Source organism: Passer montanus, unplaced genomic scaffold (genome assembly GCF_014805655.1).
Source record: "Passer montanus isolate IOZ18808 unplaced genomic scaffold, ASM1480565v1 scaffold53, whole genome shotgun sequence".
Lineage (NCBI taxonomy): Eukaryota > Metazoa > Chordata > Aves > Passeriformes > Passeridae > Passer > Passer montanus.
This window is the reverse complement of record NW_024370263.1, coordinates 4,386,967-4,407,199: the sequence shown is the minus strand read 5'-3', so window position 1 is coordinate 4,407,199 and position 20,233 is coordinate 4,386,967. Positions and strand designations below refer to the sequence as shown.

At 54.5% G+C, this 20,233-nt stretch overlaps 1 protein-coding gene across 4 annotated transcripts in view; it reads left to right on the top strand.

The window, feature by feature from the left end:
- Positions 1-20,008, top strand: part of SGSM1 (small G protein signaling modulator 1) — a 33,530-nt gene extending 13,522 nt beyond the window's left edge. Inside the window, exons 5-26 of one of the 4 annotated variants that reach the window (XM_039724449.1) lie at positions 328-480; positions 967-1,034; positions 1,167-1,312; positions 1,716-1,847; positions 2,326-2,450; positions 3,852-3,919; positions 4,287-4,450; positions 4,826-4,955; positions 6,291-6,461; positions 7,315-7,453; positions 7,711-7,775; positions 8,106-8,251; positions 9,248-9,376; positions 9,929-10,111; positions 11,777-11,848; positions 12,589-13,170; positions 13,859-13,983; positions 15,120-15,202; positions 15,422-15,531; positions 15,784-15,880; positions 16,237-16,404; positions 16,663-20,008. In XM_039724449.1, coding sequence (XP_039580383.1) covers positions 328-480; positions 967-1,034; positions 1,167-1,312; positions 1,716-1,847; positions 2,326-2,450; positions 3,852-3,919; positions 4,287-4,450; positions 4,826-4,955; positions 6,291-6,461; positions 7,315-7,453; positions 7,711-7,775; positions 8,106-8,251; positions 9,248-9,376; positions 9,929-10,111; positions 11,777-11,848; positions 12,589-13,170; positions 13,859-13,983; positions 15,120-15,202; positions 15,422-15,531; positions 15,784-15,880; positions 16,237-16,404; positions 16,663-16,751 — 3,145 coding nt within the window. In that variant the 3' untranslated portion in view covers positions 16,752-20,008. Of the gene's footprint in view, positions 1-327; positions 481-966; positions 1,035-1,166; positions 1,313-1,715; positions 1,848-2,325; positions 2,451-3,851; positions 3,920-4,283; positions 4,451-4,825; positions 4,956-6,290; positions 6,462-7,314; positions 7,454-7,710; positions 7,776-8,105; positions 8,252-9,247; positions 9,377-9,928; positions 10,112-11,776; positions 11,849-12,588; positions 13,171-13,858; positions 13,984-15,119; positions 15,203-15,421; positions 15,532-15,783; positions 15,881-16,236; positions 16,405-16,662 lie in introns of those variants that run through there. The other 3 variants (XM_039724448.1, XM_039724447.1, XR_005629304.1) reach the window with 3 other exon arrangements.
- The last annotated feature ends 225 nt before the right edge of the window (positions 20,009-20,233 follow it).

Below are 20,233 nucleotides of genomic sequence, written 5' to 3'. Positions count from 1 at the left end.
AGCTGCTCTGCGTGTGAGCTCAGCCGTGGAAATGTGTGTGGGCTGGAGGACTGTGCTGAGGGAGAGCAGAGTTCTGGGGTTGTCTTTACAGTGGGGTGGCGTAAAGATTTGGTGGCGTCTGGCTTCAAATGCAGGTGTGGCCCCTCTGGAGCAGGGGATGGGACAGGCACAGGGAACAGCTCCAGAGTTGTCCCAGACAATTCCCTGGGATCCCCCAGCCAGCACGGTCAACACCCCCAAACCCCTGGTGGCAGGAGTGCCCTGGGCTCCCTCAGAGTTCAGGGGTGAGCCTGTGGCGTTGTTGTCTCTTGTCTTGTACCTCTGAAGGAGAAACCAAGCCCAGGGGGTCCCGGAGAACGTGCGCAAGGTGCCGAAGCTGCCCAACCTGTCTCCTCAGGCCATCAAGCACCTCTGGATCCGCACAGCCCTCTTCGAGAAGGTCCTGGATAAAATCGTGCACTACCTGGTGGAGAACAGCAGGTGAGCACTGGCACAGCCCACCCATGTCCTGCCCGTGGCACTGGGGGCGTTGCTGGCTGGAAATACCTGTATCCATGTGGGCCAGGGAAATCCCTGCATGGCACAGGCCAGGTGTGTCACTCAGTGCCCATCCTGGGATCTCTGATGGATGCCCTGCTGCTGGTGACCACTGTGCACTCCCTGAAATACAGACAGGCCACACTGGCCCTGGTGATGGCTGGGCTGTCAGGGCTGCATTGTCCTTGTCTTCTGGGATCTGCCTGCTCAGGTGTCCTGTGCTGGGACAGGTTAGTTAGGAGATGGTGATGTGCTTGCAATGTGCTGCAGGAGGGTTGCTGCTCCCCAGGAATTTCTCAGACTGTTTAGGGCTTCTTGCCCTCTCCCTATCAAGGAGTGATACAGAAAGAGAAGGGCAGGATGGGGATTTAAACCACTGTCTATAATTCTGCCATGCTCCAGCATTCTGCTGTCCTTTATTTCTTCTAGTAAGTACTATGAGAAGGAAGCTCTCCTGATGGATCCCGTGGATGGGCCAATTCTAGCATCTTTATTGGGTAACACTTGCTTTACTTGCTTTCCCTCCTTGCTTTCCAAACCCATGCTCCCAAATCTGTGATCTGCAGATGCGGGAGGTGACCGTGGGATCAAGGATGGCTCCCTTATGTTTGGGGTGTTCCTCTCCACAGTGGGGCCCTGTGCACTGGAATACACCAAGATGAAGACTGCTGACCACTTCTGGACAGATCCCTCTGCAGATGAGCTGGTCCAGAGGCACAGGATCCACAGCTCCCACTGCCGCCAGGACTCGCCCACCAAGCGCCCGGCGCTCTGCGTGAGTGGGGGATAAACCTCTCTGAGCATCTGGGCTCCCTTTGCTTGGAAAGGTCTGTGGAGCCTTCTGAAGAGGGAAGTCTTTGAGGCAGATGTGCTGGGAATGTGGCCCATGGAGAGCACTGGTGTGCCAGCCCCTCCTGGCACTGCATGCCGGGGTCTGTGTCCCTGAGATCATCATGTATGAGCAGAAAGCTGAATCTGCTCTGTGCATTGCAGAAAAAAAAAGTCACTCCTGACGCTTTCTGAGCTTGGACAGAGTCAGGAATCCCCTTAGAGGCCCCCGAGGGAAAGATTTCTAGTAGTGACTGTCATAAGTGAGGAGGGAATGATGTTCAAGAGAAGCTTTTGGGAAGCCAGAGGTGTCTGTGCTCACCTCACATTTGTGAGTGCATCTCTTGCAGATTCAGAAAAGACATTCCAGTGGCAGCATGGATGACAGGCCCTCCCTGTCTGCCAGGGACTACGTGGAGTCCCTGCACCAGAACTCCCGAGCCACACTCCTGTACGGCAAGAACAACGTCCTGGTGCAGCCGGTGAGTTCTGCTGGGAACCTGGGCTTGGAAACTGCTCTGCCCATCAGCACCTTGTTCTGTTCCAAGCTGCTCTTGGATGGAGAAAGCACATTTTCCATCTGGGGAGGCAGTGAGTGGATTGTGTTTGTGGAGGTCATTATGATATGAATCCTCCCAGTGGGATGGAGGAGCTCTGCTCTAGCCTGGGAAGCACAGGCTCCTCTCCCTGCCCATTCTTTACCACAAAACTTCTTCTCCTGTCCCCTCCTGCTTCTTGCAGTCAAATAAATGAAGTGCAAACTGCAAACTGATGCCTAAAAAGGCATCTTTTCCAAGGCCTTGAGGTGTCCTGGAGTCTCTGCTAGGAGGTTTTCCAGGGACACAGTGGGTTCCTCCCTGTTTGTGACTGGGTGGGCAGGGATGTGTGAGGGGCCACAACTGGGCTCCAGGGCTTTGTGCTTCTTCCAGCTCAGTGTGTCACTGTGTTTCTCCTCCCAAGCGAGATGACATGGAGGCAATCCCGGGGTATCTGTCCCTTCACCAGACTGCTGACATCATGGCACTGAAGTGGACCCCCAACCAGCTGATGAACGGCTCCGTGGGGGACCTGGACTATGAGAAGAGGTGACTGGCTCTGAGTGTGCCAGGGCAGGGGGGGAAGTGTTCCCCTGGGTCAGAGTTTGCATCTGGGATGCAAAGCCATCACTTTTCCCAGAGCAAAACCATCATCCTTGAGCCTGTAATGGGAAGGAGGCAGGGAGAGGGTGGCAGGAGGTGGTGTGAGATGTGTCTCTGCTGGGAAGTGCTCAGAGAGGGAGTGGGGCTTGTTCCAAAACACACAAAGTGGTTTTGTTGGTTGCCCTGGGGGATTTTCTGAGGGGAATGCCCTCCCTCCCTCCCAGCACACTGTGCTCCCAGGTTTCTCCTGGCTCCAGGAAGGTGGGAGTGTTTAGGACACTGACGCTTTGACCTAGAGATCCTCAGCAAAACTTGGTCCTAGTTTCATTCATTGTCAGTTGTAGTTTTTTGTTTACCTGTGTACTTTCCATCTCCCCTTTCTTCTTGGCCCCTGAGTCATTCAGTTGTGCCTGGTACCCTCCCCTAAAATATGTTTTCATCTCTACACTCCTTTTCTGAGTTCTTGCCTTGGGCATCAGCCTAAGCTCTAAAAATTCCCAGTGTCGAGATGTGACCAAGGAAGAGAGGAGGCAGATGGCACAGTAAGTATGACTGTACAAGGAGTCACTCTTGCACACCTTCCTGTCCTTCACGAGCTGTTTTTAATGTTATTTAAGCACTATTTTTACAAAGTGGCAGATGCTGCTGCTGCTGAGAATCTGGAGATTTGCTTTGTTGCAAAGAAGTGGGATGTGATTGAGTGCTGACACTCTTGGACAGCAGTGCTGGGCTCTCCACAGGAATGAAACCCTGCCTGTCTGCTCTGTCTGGTGGCCACCAGCTCTCCAGCATGTTCTAGATCTGCTCAGACACCTCGAGCTGCCTGTGCTGAGACAGTTCTTGAACAGAAGCAGCTGAGACCAAATCTGTTGTGAGCTCTGAAAAATCCCCACAAATTGTGAGGGGTTTTTTCCCCTCCCTGGGGCAGAGCAGCAGCACATTTCCTCATTTCTCTCTGCCCTTTTCCTTGGGGCTCCAGGGCTGCTCCTGAAGGATTCTTGGGCTGCTCAGAGGAGAGTGCTCAGCTCTGCAGGGCTCCAGTCCCTCCCTGCAGTTGCCAGGATCCACGGACTCATTTTCTGTGCCTGGGAACAGTGTGAGGGCAGAGAAACCACCCAGGGCAGGTGGGACAGGACTGGCCCTGGCTGAGCTGAGGTGGCAGGGACAGTTCCTGGCTCTGGAGGCATGTTGTCACTCATCAGGCTGGCATCACTGCTCTGGGATCTCATCCTTTCTGTGGCTTTGGCTGCTGCCAGGGGATGAGGAGCAGGGTTTGGAGCTGCTGTGAGCAGCAGCAGAGCCTCTCACACCCTCGAGGCTCACAGCTTCCCTGTCCCTCTGTTCCAGCGTGTACTGGGACTATGCCATGACCATTCGCCTGGAGGAGATCGTGTACCTGCACTGTCACCAGCAGGGTAAGGCCACAGCTGGGGCTGCTGGGGGCTGTGACACCTGGCTCTTCATCCCTCACCTCTGGGACGTGGTTCTCCAGGGCTTCAGGGCAGTTCCAGGGCAGTTCCCCAGAGTTCTGGGTGGTCACTGTGATTTAAGTGCTTCTAGAAAAGTCTTTCCCCAGCTCCTGGCTGTGGTGCTTGGCTGGGAGTGCTCCCTGCAGAGCAGGGCTCTGATTTCCAAGGGGGTGATCCCAGCAAGCCTGTCTTGTCATGGACTTAGAGGAGAATCCACACAAGGAAGAAAGTCTTTATTTTCCATTCCCTGAGCTCTCCTGCCTGCGCTGTTTCCCCCACTGATGGCTGTGTCTGCTCTCCCTGTTGCCAGCAGTAGACAGTGGTGGCACGGTTGTCCTGGTGAGCCAGGATGGCATCCAGAGGCCACCCCTGCGCTTCCCCCGTGGAGGACACTTGCTGCAGTTCCTGTCCTGCCTGGAGAATGGCCTCCTGCCCCACGGGCAGCTGGATCCACCCCTCTGGTCACAGCGGGGAAAGGTGGGTGCCTGTTCCTGCTGGGGTTCCCCTGTGGACCCTCTGCCTGGCATTAGCAGCTGCTGTGTTTTAAATCATCCCCTCCCCAAATTAATACATTCAATTAATTAATATTAAAATGTGGTGTTTGGGTTTAGCTCATGGCCTTGCCCAGCTAAACAGACCCTTCTAGAAAGCTGGGGGAGGGCTGCCCATGAGGGTTTGGCTCGCTGGGCTGTACCTACCCTGTGCCCAGCAGGGCCAGGGATTCACCTGCCACTGGAAACTTGGTCCAGGGGCTGCTCCAGCCCAGGGAATGTGCAGACATGGCAAAGCAGGAGCTTGGGAGGGGCGTGGTTGGACATGGGTGGCTGGTGAAGGGCAGGTTGTGCTCCCCAGGGAAAGGTGTTCCCCAAACTGAAGAAGAGAAGCCCCCAGGGCTCCTCGGAGTCCGCGTCCGACAAGGAAGATGATGAAGCCACGGATTATGTCTTCAGGATCATCTACCCCGGGACACAGACGGAGTTTGGTGAGTGCAGGGCAGCCTTTGGGGGGGTTGGAGGAGCTGGGACATGGCGCTGATGGGCACGGGGCAAACTGGGAGGTGGTTCCAGGGGAGGGGCTCTGCTTGTGCCAATGCTGCCTGATGGAAATGTCATCATTCCCCCCTGGGAGGGTGGGAGGCCCTGGCACAGAGAACAGCCAGGTGTGGCTGCCCCATCCCTGGAAGGCTCCAAGGCCAGGCTGGAAGGGGCTTGGAGCTACCTGGGATAGTGGAAGGTGTCCCTGCCCATGGCAAGGGGTGGAACTAAATGATCTCTAAACTCCCTTCCAACCCAATCATTCCATGATTCTATATTTTGGTTTTGTGGGGTTTTTTTTTGTTTGTTTGTTTGGTTTTTTTGGTATTTTTTTGTTTGGTTTTTTTTTGTTTTGTTTTAACTTCCACTTACTACTGAGTCCTTTGTTTCTGCAGCTACACAACAGCACTAATGGTCAGCAAAACCCCCTCTTAATAACACCCACATAATATCAGTAAAAAGGTTCACTTTGGTCACTTGGGGGCCACCTTCTGCCATCACAAGCCCCCAGGGATGATTCTTCCCTTGCTGCCCCCAGGCTGCACTAAATCCACTGATGTTCCTTCAGCATGGCTCCTGCAGCACAAAGGGGAGGTCCCAGCACCCTGCCCTGGGTGCTGCCAGGCTGCACCCACCTGCCTTCAGTCCCTAACTCGAGGGAGGGGATGCTGCTGGATTCTCCAAAGCAGAAATGCCTCTTCATGTCTGGTGGTGAATGATCTGAACCTGGCTGAAATGTCTGTACATATCTCCTCACTCTTCTGTGAGGTGCCAGGGACTGTTTTCTGACCTCTGGGGACATCATAGGTGACTTTAGAAGGGGGAGAGAATGAGTTTTAGATGGAAGAATTGTGGAGTGTTTGTTAAAAAAGCTCTGAAATTCGGATGGGAGCCTTTTTCCTACTTTTTGGAGGCTATGAGGGAGAAATGACATCCGCTGTGACTCCTCCATAACGTCAGTTGAGATTATACTTGGTTCTCTCTGCCTTCAGCTGACTAACATAATTCAGTGAGTCAGATAAAAACCTGATTGGAGCTAAAACAGCAGATAGAGATGTGCCTTTCTGTGGCTGCCTTTTGATCTCCCCCTTAAAATTCTATGCTGGGGGCCACATTTTCTGGGAAATGAATTGCTGCCACCTCCTCATCTGGCATCATCACAGCCTGTGCTGTTCCCTGTGCACCTCCTCAGCCAGGGGTGGAACTGCATCATTCTCTCTTCTCCACGGATTCTTCCTTTCTCCCCTTTCACTGGTGCCTTTGTCCTCTCTCTGTGTCTCTAGTTGCCATTAATGGTGCTTTTCACCCATTCCTTGCACCTGTGACTGCTGGGAGAGGGAAGATCATGAAGATTCCAGCTGGAAGCAAGATGGTGGTGATCCCCAAGTGGTGTCTGAGTCTCCCTGGCAGATCCCGAGCTCTCCGTGCTGCTCTGGGCACCTCTGGGCATCAGTGTAATGAGCTGCTGGTCGGGTCTGGTGCTCAGCTCACCTGTGTTGTCACTTGAGAGCTCCTGCAGAGCTGTCCCTGTCACCACTGACTGTCCCTCCCTCAGTGGGAGGGAAAGAGACTTCTGTGGGAATAATTCAGTATTTTTCCTGTTGATGTAATTTATTCCTTATCACAAGCAGGGAGAGCCAGGGAGACCAAGGGAGAGCGAGGACACCTTTGCCCAGCCAGAAGATGAAATTTCTACCACAATTTAATTTCCAAAGAGGAGTAAAAAGGATTATTCTTCATGGCCTGGGCTGTGTGTGGGTGGTATTTGAGCAGGACCCGAGGCCTTTGCAGCAGCACTTTGAGTTTAAGCAGGGATTAACAAGTGACAGCATGCAGAGCTCCTGCTGTCCCTCTCAACCTCTTCATCCAAGTCTTCTTCTCCTCTCTTGAGATTTGGATGCTCCCTTCTTTCCCTGAACTTTGGATGGGATCCTTCGAGGGATGGGCCTTTCCCTTCCAGTAATCCACTCTTCCTGGGGCAGCAGCTGATTTCAATCCTGTTTTCTCTCTGGAGCCTCTGCGTTGGGTGTTGGGTTTCTGCCTTGGTCAGCACGAAGCAGTTTAAGATCAGCTTTCTGAATTAGCTGGTTAACTAGCAATGGTTCTCTCTCATCAGTGCTCTTTGTTCCCTTTCCTTTCTCCTGAGCTCATCAGTGCTGTGATTCCCTGTGGTGACCCCTGCTTGGTGGCTGGAGCCTCCTTGGCAAGAGTGGGATGCTGCGTTTGCCAATGAAAGCTCTCTCTGCAGCTCCCTGACTGCAGGGCAGTGCCAGGCTCTAGCTGATGCTCCTCTCTGCCCTCCTGCAGTGCCCCAGGACCTGATGGACGCTCCAGGGGCTGTCCTGCCCCCCATGTGGCAGCCCAGCACCCGCAAATCCTCCTGCTCCTCCTGCTCCCAGAGCGGCTCCTCCGACGGGGGCCCGGCCAATGGCTGCAGCCACGAGAGGTACGAGGGCACAGGGGCACAGCAGAGCCAGGGCTCAGTGCCCAGGAGCCATGGCAGGGTCACTGGGATGTGGCTGAGGCGAGGCTTGTCCCTGCATCTGGGATATCTCGGCTGCTCCAAGCCTGGCAGCAGGAATTGCTGCTCTGAACCCTGGTGAATCTCTGCAGGCAAAGCTGGATCAGTGGGATCAAAGCCAGGCTGAGGGGATGCACAGGAGCATCTTCTCCCCCTCACATCCTCTGTGTTTCTGTTGGCAGAGCTCCACTGAAGCTGCTGTGTGACAACATGAAGTACCAGATCCTGTCCCGGGCCTTCTATGGATGTGAGTACTTGTCACCCCGCTGCTGCCTTGGGATGTGTGACAGGAGAAGGGGTGAGGTCCTGGGCTGGGAGTGGTGCTGGGGGAGCTGGGACCAGCCTGCTGCACGTGCTCAGGGTGGGGAGCAAACAGCTGGGCTCTGACTGTCAGCCTTGAGCCCCGTGAGCAGCAGCACTGGGGTACAAGATGAGGGACCTGTCCCTGGAGACTCCCTGCTCCGAGGGCTGGATGTGGCTGCAGGGAATCTCCCCCAGGAGACCAGAGCTTTCTCCTGCTCTTCATCCTCGTGTTTCCTGGAGTTCCACAGCTGAAGGTGGGGTGTTCCTGCTGCAGGGCTGGCCTACTGCAGACACCTGTCCACGGTGAGGACCCACCTGTCGGCGCTGGTGAACCACAACATCGTGTCCCCTGATGTCCCCTGCAGCGCCAGCGCGGGGCTCACCGTGGACATCTGGCACAGATACCTGCAGGACAGCTCGGTAGGGCCATCCCTGGGGACACACCAGCTCTGCTGGGCTCGGGGAGCCCGGGGCAGTGTCACTGAAGTGGGTGTAGCACGGGGAGGTGGTGCCCGGGGCTGTGTCACTGAAGTGGGTGTAGCACGGGGAGGTGGTGAAACACGTCAAGAAGTTCCTCAAGGAGGGAAGTCAGCCAGGCTGTCCCAGGCTGCACGGAGCCTGAGGCTCCTAATCCTTGGCATGTGAGAGCTGAGGAGTGAGCACTGCTCTTCTGCAAGTGCTTCTGCTCAGAGCCTGCCTGCAGCAGTGTCTGTCACCCAGCTGCTGCTGTCCTGAGTGGGGTCCTGACGTGCTGCCAGCTCAGGGGCACAGCAGTGGTGCTTTGGTGACTTTTTGGGCCACTCTTTGGTGTGGAGAGCCAAAATGTCCACCCACAGCAGCCTCTAACTCTGCTTAAGCCCAGGCTGGGGTCTGAGGGATCACAGGCAGTGAGGCTGGGGGCTCTCTAACACAGAGATGAGACAGAGTTAAAAAATAAAGTAGGTATTTATTAGAAGGCTTCAATGGGTCCACCTTGGGCAGCACAAGAGCCCAGCCAAGGCTACACCCAAGATGAGCCAAAATGGTCACAAAATGCATGACCAGTTACAGGGTCTCTCACTTTTATAAGTTCTGCTCCATTTGCATATTGGAGCTAATTGTCCAATTATATCTTTAGCCCATGAAGCCCCATACTTGTTTTTCTCTCTTCAGTCTATGTTTTTTATGCTCTTGGGCCTGAGATTTGGATCATTTGTCCTTAGTCCCCAGCTAGAGAAGGAATCTACACTCTGTGAAGAGAGCTCACTGTCCCTTAATGTGAAGCTCAGAGCTGCCCACCAAAGCAGCACAGGATGTGAAAAACATAAAAGCTAAAACCTGAGGCATCATCTGTGGTGCTGATGGGTGGCACAGCCAGGCTGGGGGCACCTGCACATCCTGGCTGTGCCTGAGCCCTGACCCAGGCTCTTCCCACAGAGTTACGAGGACCAGGAGCTGCTGCGGCTGATCTACTACGGCGGGATCCAGCACGAGATCAGGAAGGCGGTGTGGCCCTTCCTGCTGGGCCATTACCAGTTTGGGATGACAGAGGCAGAGAGGAAGGAGGTTGGTGAGGGTGTGCTGCCAGCTCAGCAGCCCGGGGTGCTCACTGGTGTGCCCTGGTCCTGCCCAGTGCAGGGGTCTGCTAGCAGAGGTCTGTTAGCTCCATGGGAGATGGTTTGAAGTAGGGGTGAGGAGGAAGAGGATGTTCCTGGCACTTAGGGGCTGTGAAGCATGGCATTGGGCTTCCTGGCTCTGTTTTCCAGCATGGAAGAAGCCTCAGCACACCCTGTGAGCCTACTGGGCCTCCTGTCCACTCTGGACTGGGCTGTAGGTAGGAGTGGGGCAAACCCTTGGATCAGCAGGAATTGGTAGGGCCAAGCTTGTCACTGACCTGTGCAACTCCTCGTGTTCAGTGCCTTGTGCACCTTGGGAGGGCAGGGAGGAGATGGACGGGCATTTTTCCATCCAAATTTTGGCCACGTTTTGTGCAGGGTAAGTGTGGCTGTGTGCTGCGAATTCACACAGATGTGCACCGCCCTGTGTGGGGCACAGCCGGGGCTGCTCTGGGGCTCTCCAGGGACAGCCATTGCCAGCCCCTGTCCCCCTGTGTCCCAGGCTGACGAGCAGACCCGGGCGTGCTACGAGCACACCATGGCAGAGTGGCTGGGCTGCGAGGCCATCGTCCGGCAGCGCGAGAAGGAGTCCCACGCCGCGGCCCTGGCCAAGTGCTCCTCGGGGGCCAGTCTGGACTCCCACATCCAGAGGATGATGCACAGGGACTCGACCATCAGCAACGAGGTGAGGGCTTGGGCAGTGCCCACCCAGAGTCCCTGTGGGGTGCAGACACAGGTCCTGCCCAGCCTCCTCCCCTGACCTGTGCCCACCTGTCTGTCTTGTTGTTCACTCTGTTCTGTCTAAGTGAAAATACTCCTTACCTGATGCACTCCTGGGGCAGGATTAGCTCCATGGGAGATGGTTTGAGGTAGGGGTGAGGAGGAAGAGCATGTTCCTGGCACTAAGGGGCTGTGAAGGAGGGCCTCCTGGCTCCCTTTTCCAGCATGGAAGAAGCCTCAGCACACCCTCAGTACACTGTGTCATCCATGGGGACACCCAGCACCTTGGGACTGGCTTTTAGCAATGCACTGAGGAATGAGATCCACAGCCCAAACCAAAGGGTGTGGAGGGAAAAGCCTGTGAAAGGAAAGGCAGCCCTGGGAACAGAGTCCAGGGAGTGTTTCCATGAGAGTTTTGTCCTCGGAGGAGAAGAGCCCAGCATGGCAGAGCATTCCCTGACCTCAGGCTGCTGGCCCAGAGGGGAGGTGAGCGCTGGAGATTTGATCTGCTTCCTTCTGGGAAGTTTATGTGGGTGCTTTGGGAAAGAGATGAGCTCAACCCCAGTCCTGCAGGCTACGTGTGTGCCCAGAGAGGGAGAGATGCAGGGAAGGCAGGTCGGAGCCAGGGGCAGGGTGGAACTGGATGATGCAGCTCTCAGAGATGCTGCTCCATTGGCTGAAGCTCTGGGAATTATTCCTATCCCCTCAGCATCTCCACCGTGGCTCTTCCTTTGGACCCACGTGGGAAGGGAGCTGGCAGAGTGAACACATGCAAAGTTCCCCCCTTTTCCCATCTCAACCTGAAATTTCCTGTTTTAAGTGCTCCCATGGTAATGGAGGAAAACTGTCGCCCTTCCTTTCCCCACCAGAGCCCTGCCCAGCAAACACCCACAATACAAGGGTGGGGACAACTGCTGTTCTGAATGTGCTGTATTTTCTTAAAATCCTATTGTTTGTGTGTGATGTCATGGCCACGCTCTGCACCTCTGCTCAGTTCATGGGGAGGACTTGCTCTTGTTGTGGGCTGGTTGTTCAGAGGGACCCCACGGAGCCAGGCTGGTGCCTGCAAAGCCCAGCCCTTCCCTCTGTGCTTCAGCTGGAAGCCAGAACCCAGTGCTCGTGACTTTGAGAGGAGCTGCTTCCACCGAGTCTGGCTTAAAACATCAATATTTGTCCTTGAAGAAAAGGAAAAAAAGCGTGAATATGCTTGGAGGGACTGTTTTATAGCCTGACTTCATCGTTTATATAAACGGAGCTGGGCTGAGCTGCATTGCTGCCAAATTAGGACAGAGATTTGTAGAAATTCGCACTCCAGGGAGGCAGCGTGACCTCGTGCAGGCCAGAGGAAAGCAGCTCCTTCAGACCCAACACACAGCACTTGAACAAGTGCATTGACCTGACAAAGCTTTGGCTTTGTCACCTCCCCAGCAGTGTCAGGGGCTGAGGCAGGACACTGTGCTGGGTGATGCAGCACCACAGATGTGACAGGAAAATCATGGGTCAGATATTTACTGGATGCATTTTCTGCTTGTTCTTCACCTGCAGAAGTGCCACCTCTGCTTGAGCTCCCTCTCCCTGACCCCTTTTCTTTTCTTTTGTTTCTCACTGCCTTTCTCCCTGTCCCCTGCAGTCCTCGCAGAGCTGCAGCTCTGGCCGGCAGAACCACGCCCGGCTGCAGAGCGACTCCAGCTCCAGCACCCAGGTGAGCACCTTGTCCCTCCATTCCTTGTCCCCGCAGCTCTGCTTTCCTTGGGCTGACCCCTCACCACAACCACAGTGATTTCTGGCAAACAGAACCCATGTTGGAAGAGGTAAATGAATCCCCAGCCCGCTTTGGAGCTGCTCATGTCAGATCTGTGCTCTGCTTGGGGTGTTCAGTGTTCACCTGCCAGCTCTGCCCTGTGGCCTCACACCTGAAGGTCCATGGCTGCTCCCTCTGTTCACGCCTGGGTGTTTAACACCTGTTGAAATTTCTGGCCAGCATATAATGCCAAGCAAAGCAAAGTCCTTTGGAGCAGGGGTTTGTGGGCTTGGAGTTGTGCAAATGACCAAGCATTGATTCAAAGCCAGGGAGAAGAAGCTAAAGGGGGATTTTCCTCCCTCTCCACTGCTGAGAACTTGGGCACTATGAGTGCACAGCTCTTGGGGATGTAGTGGGATGTCCTGAAGGTCCATGGCTGCTCCCTCTGTTCACGCCTGGGTGTTTAACACCTGTTGAAATTTCTGGCCAGCATATAATGCCAAGCAAAGTCCTTTGGAGCAGGGGTTTGTGGGCTTGGAGTTGTGCAAATGACCAAGTACTAACTCATATCCAGGCAGAAGAAGATAAAGAGGGATTTTCCTCCCTCTCCACTGCTGGGAACTTGGGCATTATGAGTGCACAGCTCTTGGGGATGCAGTACCCATGTTCCAAACATTTGCTGAATGCTTCCCACTTTGCAGGTGTTTGAATCTGTGGATGAGGTGGAGCAGACTGAAGTAGATTCTCAGCTGGAAGATGGCAAACAAAGCAAGATCCCCAATGGGACAGTCCCCAACGGCACGTGTTCCCCTGATTCTGGGCACCCCTCTTCCCAAAACTTCTCCATCACATCGGGGTTCTCGGAGCGCAGCTTCAGCAACGAGGACAGTGCCCTGGAAACCACCAAATCCTCCTCCAGCTCCCAGGGAAAGGCTGCTGGCTCCGACCTGCCAGCCCCACCAGACACAGACGGTGTCCAGCAGGAGAAGCTGCAGGGCCAAGACAGCCTGGAAGGTGAATTTCCCACTGGTGGCAGCGTGGATTTTGTCCCCATGGGTGAGGGCTCGGCAGGGCTCCTGCGTGACAGTGACACTGTGGCCCTGACTGTGGTGGAGAGCTGGGCAGACAGCGAGGCTGAGAAGCAGAGCCTGGTGGAGAGTGAGGACAACCTCTCAGAGGAGCCAGAGATGGAGAGTCTGTACCCACAGCTGGACTCTCTGACTGTGACTGATCTGACCAGCAGTGAACCAGCTGCTCTCTCCTCCACGGGCGTCACCTACTCTGTAAGTACAGACCTGGCATGGGGGGGTTCCTTCCTGGCTGCCTCCAGGACCACAGAGCAGTTGGGGTGGGAAGGGCCCTCTGGAGATCATCCCCTGCCGAGGGAGGGTCCTCTGGGGTAGGTGACACAGGAATGTGTCCCAGTGGGTTTGGGATGTCTCCAGAGAGGGAATTTCCATGCATTTCCTGGGCAGCTGTTCCAGGGCTCTGCCACCCTGCATGGGAAGAAGTTTTTCCTCATGTTGTTGTGTTTCAGTTTATGGCCATTGCTCCTTGTCCTGTCACTTGGTACCACTGAAAAGAGTCTGGCACTCTCCTCTTGGTACATCATTTGAGATGTTTGTATGGATTTATGAGATTTCCTCTCAGTCTTCTCCAGACTGACCAGGCCCAGCTCCTGCAGTCTCTCCTCATCAGAGAGATACTTCAGACCCCAAATAATCTCTCTGGCAGCTCCTTGTCTTTCTTGAGCTGTGGAGCCCAGAACTGAGCACCACACTCCAGATGTGCCTCACTGGGGCTGACTGGAGGGGCAGGATTTACCTGCATTTACCCTGTGCTGATTCTGCATTTGGGCGCAGGGCAACTCCCACTTTCCACCCAAGCTCTGGCCTGTCTCTCCACTGCCCTTGCAGCTCTCTCCATGCTTTTTACTAGAAAACAAATAAACTCTGCTCTTGTTTTGGGCAGCCAGAGCTGCTGGACATGTACACGGTGAACCTGCACCGCATCGAGAAGGACGTGCAGCGCTGTGACCGCAACTACTGGTACTTCACCCCCGCCAACCTGGAGAAGCTCCGCAACGTCATGTGCAGGTGGGGGCTCTGGGGGCCTTCCCGGGATCCACCTGCAGGCTGGAGCCTCAGACTGTGGTGTGGTTATGGAGTTTTGCTCCTTGCCTTCCTCCCCTCGTCACCCAGCACTGCGGTCACAGCTCCAAGGAGGTGGCGGGTCCCAGACCGAGGTGTCCGGCTCTCCTTCCCCATCACTGCTGTGTCCTGGGCTTTTGGCCAAGGCAGGGGCTCCCTGGGCTGCCCAGGAACCAGTGCAGCCCATCTGCTTCCTGCAGCATGCCTGGAAAATGTTTCAATGAGGATCAGCCCACATCAGAGCTGTGGTGCTAATGAGAAAGTGCCTGAAGCACTGCAATGGTTTGTGCCTGCCCAAAATCCCAGGAGAGAGCCAGACCTGGGTGCATTTCTGAGCCCTTGTGACTCAGAGCTTGCTAGTGACACTCAGGCTCAGACCAGCTCCAGCTCAGCTGCTGCTTCACAGGCAGCAAAGGATAAAATATTGTTACTCATCTTGCAAACATGAGGAGAAGCTGCTTTTCCATCAGTGCTGTCACTTCACCCAACAGCCAGAGCTGGAGATCTCTGCTGAGATTAGACCTTCAGCACAGCACGTTTTGGAAAACCAGTGGGCAGGATGGAAAAGAACTTTCCCTTGTGCCAGCAGCAGATCTGAGTCCTCTGTGAACACATTTTGCCTTGCTACCAAAAAAGGGAAGATATCCCTGCAGGGCTGGGTGCTTCCTGGGACACTGGGAATGGGAAGGGGAGGCAGGCAGTGTCTGCAGAGAGAACCAAGGGGATGAATGGAGCGAGAAGGATGAGAATGAGAGATGAACAAGTTCTATCAGTCTCTGCCCTTTAACCAATGACCCCACTGTGCTGTGCTTTGCCATTTTTCTTTTCCCTGTGCTGATGTGCCCTGCACGGCCGTGGCACAGCCCATGGATATGGCCATGGCAGGGTGTTGATCCAGGACTGTGCCATGCATGCCTTACCTGGGAGGCACCACAAGAATTTAATCATTTACAGCATAGGGATAACAGAATTACAGGTGTGATTTACCCCAGCATCCCGGGAAGGGAGACAGGGCATGGGCAAAGGAGGTGACAGGTGGTGGCACTCAGGTCCCAGGTCACCTCTCCTGCTCTCTCACACAGCTACATCTGGCAGCACATTGAGATTGGCTATGTGCAGGGGATGTGTGACCTGCTGGCCCCTCTCCTGGTCATCCTGGATGATGGTGAGTGGCTCTGCTTTCTCTGTCCCTGTGTGGGGAGGTGCCAGCTGGGTGGTGGCCCTTTGCAGTGGAGTGCCTGGAGGTGTGGAGCAGGATCCTGTGATGCTGTCTGGCTCCCAGGAGCCCGCCCTGGGGCCAGGCTGGATTTTCTGGAGGGATGTTGCTGCTGCAGGAGCAGCAGTGGCCGTGCAGCCCTGCAGTGATTCTCTCCTCCCTGCACAGAGGCTCTGGCTTTCAGCTGCTTCACCGAGCTGATGAAGAGGATGAACCAGAACTTCCCCCACGGAGGAGCCATGGACACCCACTTTGCCAACATGAGGTCACTGATCCAGGTGAGTTCCTGGCATGGGGATGGCAGCTCCTCACACCCAAGGGGGAAAGCTGGTCCTGGAGGGGCTGGGGTGGGGTTCAGTGCTGGGGAGCAGGAGGGACAGGGGCTCTAAGGACAGCCTGGAGCAGTGTGTGCAGGAAAGGGAGGGAGGAGCTGGTGCAGGAGGGGAGCAGTGGGATGGAGGGAAGTAGGCAGAGGGATGGCTGGTGCCTTGTGTGTGCATTCCTGAGCTTCCTTTTGCTTTTCTTGACAGATTCTGGACTCTGAGCTCTTTGAGCTGATGCACCAGAATGGGGATTACACTCATTTCTACTTCTGCTACCGATGGTTTCTCCTGGACTTCAAGAGAGGTGTGTGAGAGCACCCAAGGGTGGGGCAGGGTCTGCTTCCAGCCTTCTCAGCACGTTTAAACTTTTTTAAAAATTCCTTTTAATTTTTCCCTGGTTTATGTTTGGCTGATTGTTCTGTCTAGATACAGAACCTGTTGTTCCAGACCTGTTGCTGAGCTTTTCCATGACTATGTCCTGGGGCCTTTGTCACCTGCTGCTGGGCAGAATATTTCTCCCTACAGATGACTGACTTCTGCTTCCAGCTGCAGCAGGTTCCTGTGGGAAGGAAGCACCCAGTGTGTCCCCCCAGTGCTGCTGTGAGCTCTGTGAGCCTGGGTGGGGGGAGTGGAGTGGTAACTGCTGTTCTCTGCTCACAGAGCTGGTGTATGATGATGTCTTTGCTGTCTGGGAGACCATCTGGGCTGCTGCTCACGTCTCCTCTGCTCACTACGTGCTCTTCATAGCCCTGGCCCTGGTGGAGATGTACCGGGACATCATCCTGGAGAACAACATGGATTTTACAGACATCATCAAGTTTTTCAACGGTACAGCTCATGCTCTGTTGGGCTGAGGTTGGGGCAGCTGCTCAGGTGTGGGAATGTTTAACACCCAGAGCTCTGAGGGATCTGATGGGGCTGGAATCCACCTGCCCTCCTCAGCAGGGGCCAGCCTGGATGTGTTGGAGGGAGCTGAGGTTTGGGCTGGTTAAGGATGGCTCTGCAGAGCCAGGTGGCCCTGCCAGGGGAGGTTGGGAATGTGGGGTAGGGGCTGCTCTGCTCTGACCTGGCTGGTGTGTGTTGCAGAAATGGCCGAGCGCCACAACACCAAGCAGATCCTGAAGCTGGCTCGGGACCTGGTCTATAAAGTGCAGACTCTGATTGAGAACAAATGAAGGAGCCGGGGCAGACGAGGCACCCAAAGAGCCAGGACTCCCCTCCGACGCTTCCTCCCTTCTCCTGTTTCTCCAAGTGCCACACCCGTGGGACTCAGGTGGTGGGACATGTGCTGCTATGTGAGCTGGGAGTCCCCTGGGCTCAGCACAGGCCCAGGCTCAGACCTTCTGCAGTGACTCAACCAAAGATCCCTCCAGGTGTGTTCCTGTGCTGGGAGCAGGACCAGGCAGTGGCTTCCTGGCCTCGGAGCAGCTGCCGTGGCCACCAAAACTGCCCAGGCATTGCCACATTCCAGGGTGGAGCTCGGGGGCTGGGGGAGCAGGGCTTGGTAGCACAGAGGCAAAGCTGATTCCTTGGAAAGCTGCTTCCTTGGGCAGCCCTTCCCTGTGGTGTGGGAAGGCAGCCAGCCCTGAGAGCCCAGGCAGCGCAGGGATGCTGCCAGTTCTCAGCTTCTCACCAACACAACGAAGTTCTGCCAGTAATGGCGGGCACTTTGATCACAGAAATTCCTCTTTTGATCTTGTCCCTCAATGCATTGCTTCCCCTTCAGTATTATCTTTTTTTAGGGCTGTGTTTTCTCCCTGGGATTTTACCTTGTTCCTACAATATCTGAGCACACGAGAGGTTCATGTCTGGATGTATTTTCAGAACAGCTCCAAATTCAGCATTGGGGTTATTTTTCAAAATACAGCCTCTTTAATGTTCTCTGAACACTGGGAAATCTGGTCCTGACCTCCTCTGGGAACTCCAGGCTGGAGGTTTTCTTACCTGCCTTACTTTAGCTGCTTGTGGTAGGAGTCTGGTCTCTTGTTGTTCCTCTGAGCTCTTGTGAGGGAAGGACTCAGAAGGCAAGTCAGAGCTCCTGATTATCCTGACTTTCCCTCTGACAGCTTCAGGGCTGGCTGTTGAGTCCCTAAACCCACTGAGCATCTCCAGTTAGGTCTTGGTGGGCTTTCCCCACAGGCCTGTGAGGGGAAAATAGCCCAAGGTCCCTGAATGGGCTTTGCTTTGGGAAGATGCACTTGTGTGGCCACTTTTCCTGCACAGCCTGGAGCCCACTGCATGAAGTGCCTCTCCAGCTGCTGTGTCCCACACAGGCTGCCCTGCAGAGGCTTCGGAGTCATTTTTCAACTCAGGTAAAAACAATACAGGAAAAGGAGAGGGGTGGGTGGATGGAGGGTCCAGCCCAGCCCGGGAGGGCAGTGCTGGGCTGGAGCTCTCTCTGAGGGTACTTTCTCTCAAGTTTTGCTGCAAACATTTGTGTTCCCCCCTGGTGCAATGTGTGCTGTGTGTGTGCTCTCCTCTGGCCCTGCTCCTGCCTTGCTGCTGGAGTGCTCCCACAGGAGGGAAAGGGGCCCTTCCTCCCCCTGTGGAACATCTGTCTGTGGTGGTTTGTGTTGGCTCGTGGCACGTGTCAGATGTTGCTGGCAGAAAAAAGGTGGTTGTCAGTGTGCACAGGAGAAAAGTGCTGCTTCAGGGAAGGTCTGAGCAGCGTGGTGCAGTGGTTTGCTGTCTTTGAGCAAATCAGCAATTTCTGTATTCTGGGATATGGAGGTCACAGCTGGAAAAGGCAGTGGCACGTCCTGAACCCTTTGGGGAAGGGGCTGAGGAAGGGGGAGAGCAATGGGCAGCCCTTCACTCCTCATAATCCCAAAAGATGTGTACAACAATCTGGGAAATTCCCTGAAGCAGTAAAACCCCAAAGGGTGCTGGGCTGCAGTAGCACAGGAAACAAAGAGCTTGAGATCTGCCAGTTCCTGTGAGAATCTTTCATCTTTCCACCAAGCAAGAGTGAAAAGCTCGTGTCCTCCCTCCTTCCAGGCTGCTCCTGTTCCCCCAGGGCTCTAGGAAGGTCTGTCACCTGCCTAGAGGGAAAGGGAAGTGTCTGTCCTCCCTTTCCTGAGGGCCAGGGACCTACAGGTCACCTTAAACACCACCTGACCAAGCAACATTGCTGACACTAAACCTTTCAAGCTTCTTTCCTTGGTTTTTAAACAAAAACAGCCAAGAAATTCTGCACAATATTTGCTGTCTGTATTAACTGAGAGTGTCTTTGGGCCGCTCAATAGCAGTGTTTTTTTGAATAATTTCTTGGGGGGGGAAAAAGTATTTATTTATTGATTGTACCTGACTGTGTGTCCTTGTGTGCTGGCGTGTGAGTGCGCTCTGTTGTGCAAATGGAGATAGAAATTTTCAATGTTATTTACGATATCTTGTAAATGTTTACCAGAGAATCGTGTCTATATATAATATATATACAGTATAGAGAGAAAATATGTCAACTAAGTGGGTTATTTTTTGAGGGGGGGGACGGGTGAGAAATCTTTTGCTTCTAAGAACTGTGTGGTTTCTATAGCACCTATTCCATGATGTGCCAATCTGTCACTGTCCCTGTGCTGGGAGAGCTGTTCTGGTGGGGCAACAGGAAGCTCAGAGCAGAGCCACCATCACAACCTCAGTTTGGCTTCACCTTGGTTCTGACTTTAAAACTGGACAAGAGGAAAAAAAAAAAGAGGGAACACTAATATAAAAAAGATATATTTCAGCTGTATCCTGGGCAAGTTCTTGTGCTTGTGGGGACCCACAGTGAGACCCCTCTAGGAGCCTGGGGCACTCTTTGATGGTTAAAAGCTGTTAAGAAGCTGAAAGACAAAGGTTTTTCTGTGCAGCTGTTTGTGGGTCTTCTCTGGGCTCAGCCTCTCCTGCCTGGCTCTGCCCCCCTGCTGGATCCCCATGAGATAAAGCCTTGTTCTGGAATTCTGACAGGGCGGTCGTGGTGCTGGAAGCCAGCAGGGATCTCTCCCAGCCGTGCAGCCCGGGATGGCCTGTTTGCCACGCAGGAGAGGCCTGTCACCAGGCTTGTCCATATACAGTAATCTTGTCTGGCCCCTTGGGGAAGAGGAATGTCTCATCCCAGCAGCTCTGTGCAGTGCAGCTCCCCCACAATGGCACTGCCAGCCCAGGACTATTTTAGCCTGTTGTTGGCTCTGTGGGAACAGGGGCTGGAGCTCTGTGCCTTAAACTGACAGAGGGCAGGGTTGGATTGGATTTTAGGGAGAAATTCTGCACTATAAGGCACTGGCACACCCTGGATCCCTGGAAGTGTCCCAAGCCAGGTTGGACAGGGCTCGGAACAACCTGGGATAGTGGAAGGTGTCCCTGCTTGTGGCAGGGAGTGGAACTGGGTGATCTCTAAGTTTCCTTCCAACCCCAACCATTCCATAACTCCATTCCTTCCAAGGAGATTGCTGCAAGGGTGGCATGAGCTGCCAGCCCACGTTCCCTGCCCCAGTCACTCCAAGCTGAGCCTGAGGAAGGAAGGAAGGATGGGCTCCATGGGCTGAGTTCAGCTCCCATCACCCCCTCACTGAGCTCCCACATTGCTGTGGGGTTTGAGGTTTGTCTCACACTGAAGCTGCTGAGCTCAGATAATCTCGGTGTGTGTAAATCCTCTCAGTGTTTGTGTCCTGCCCCTGTGTTC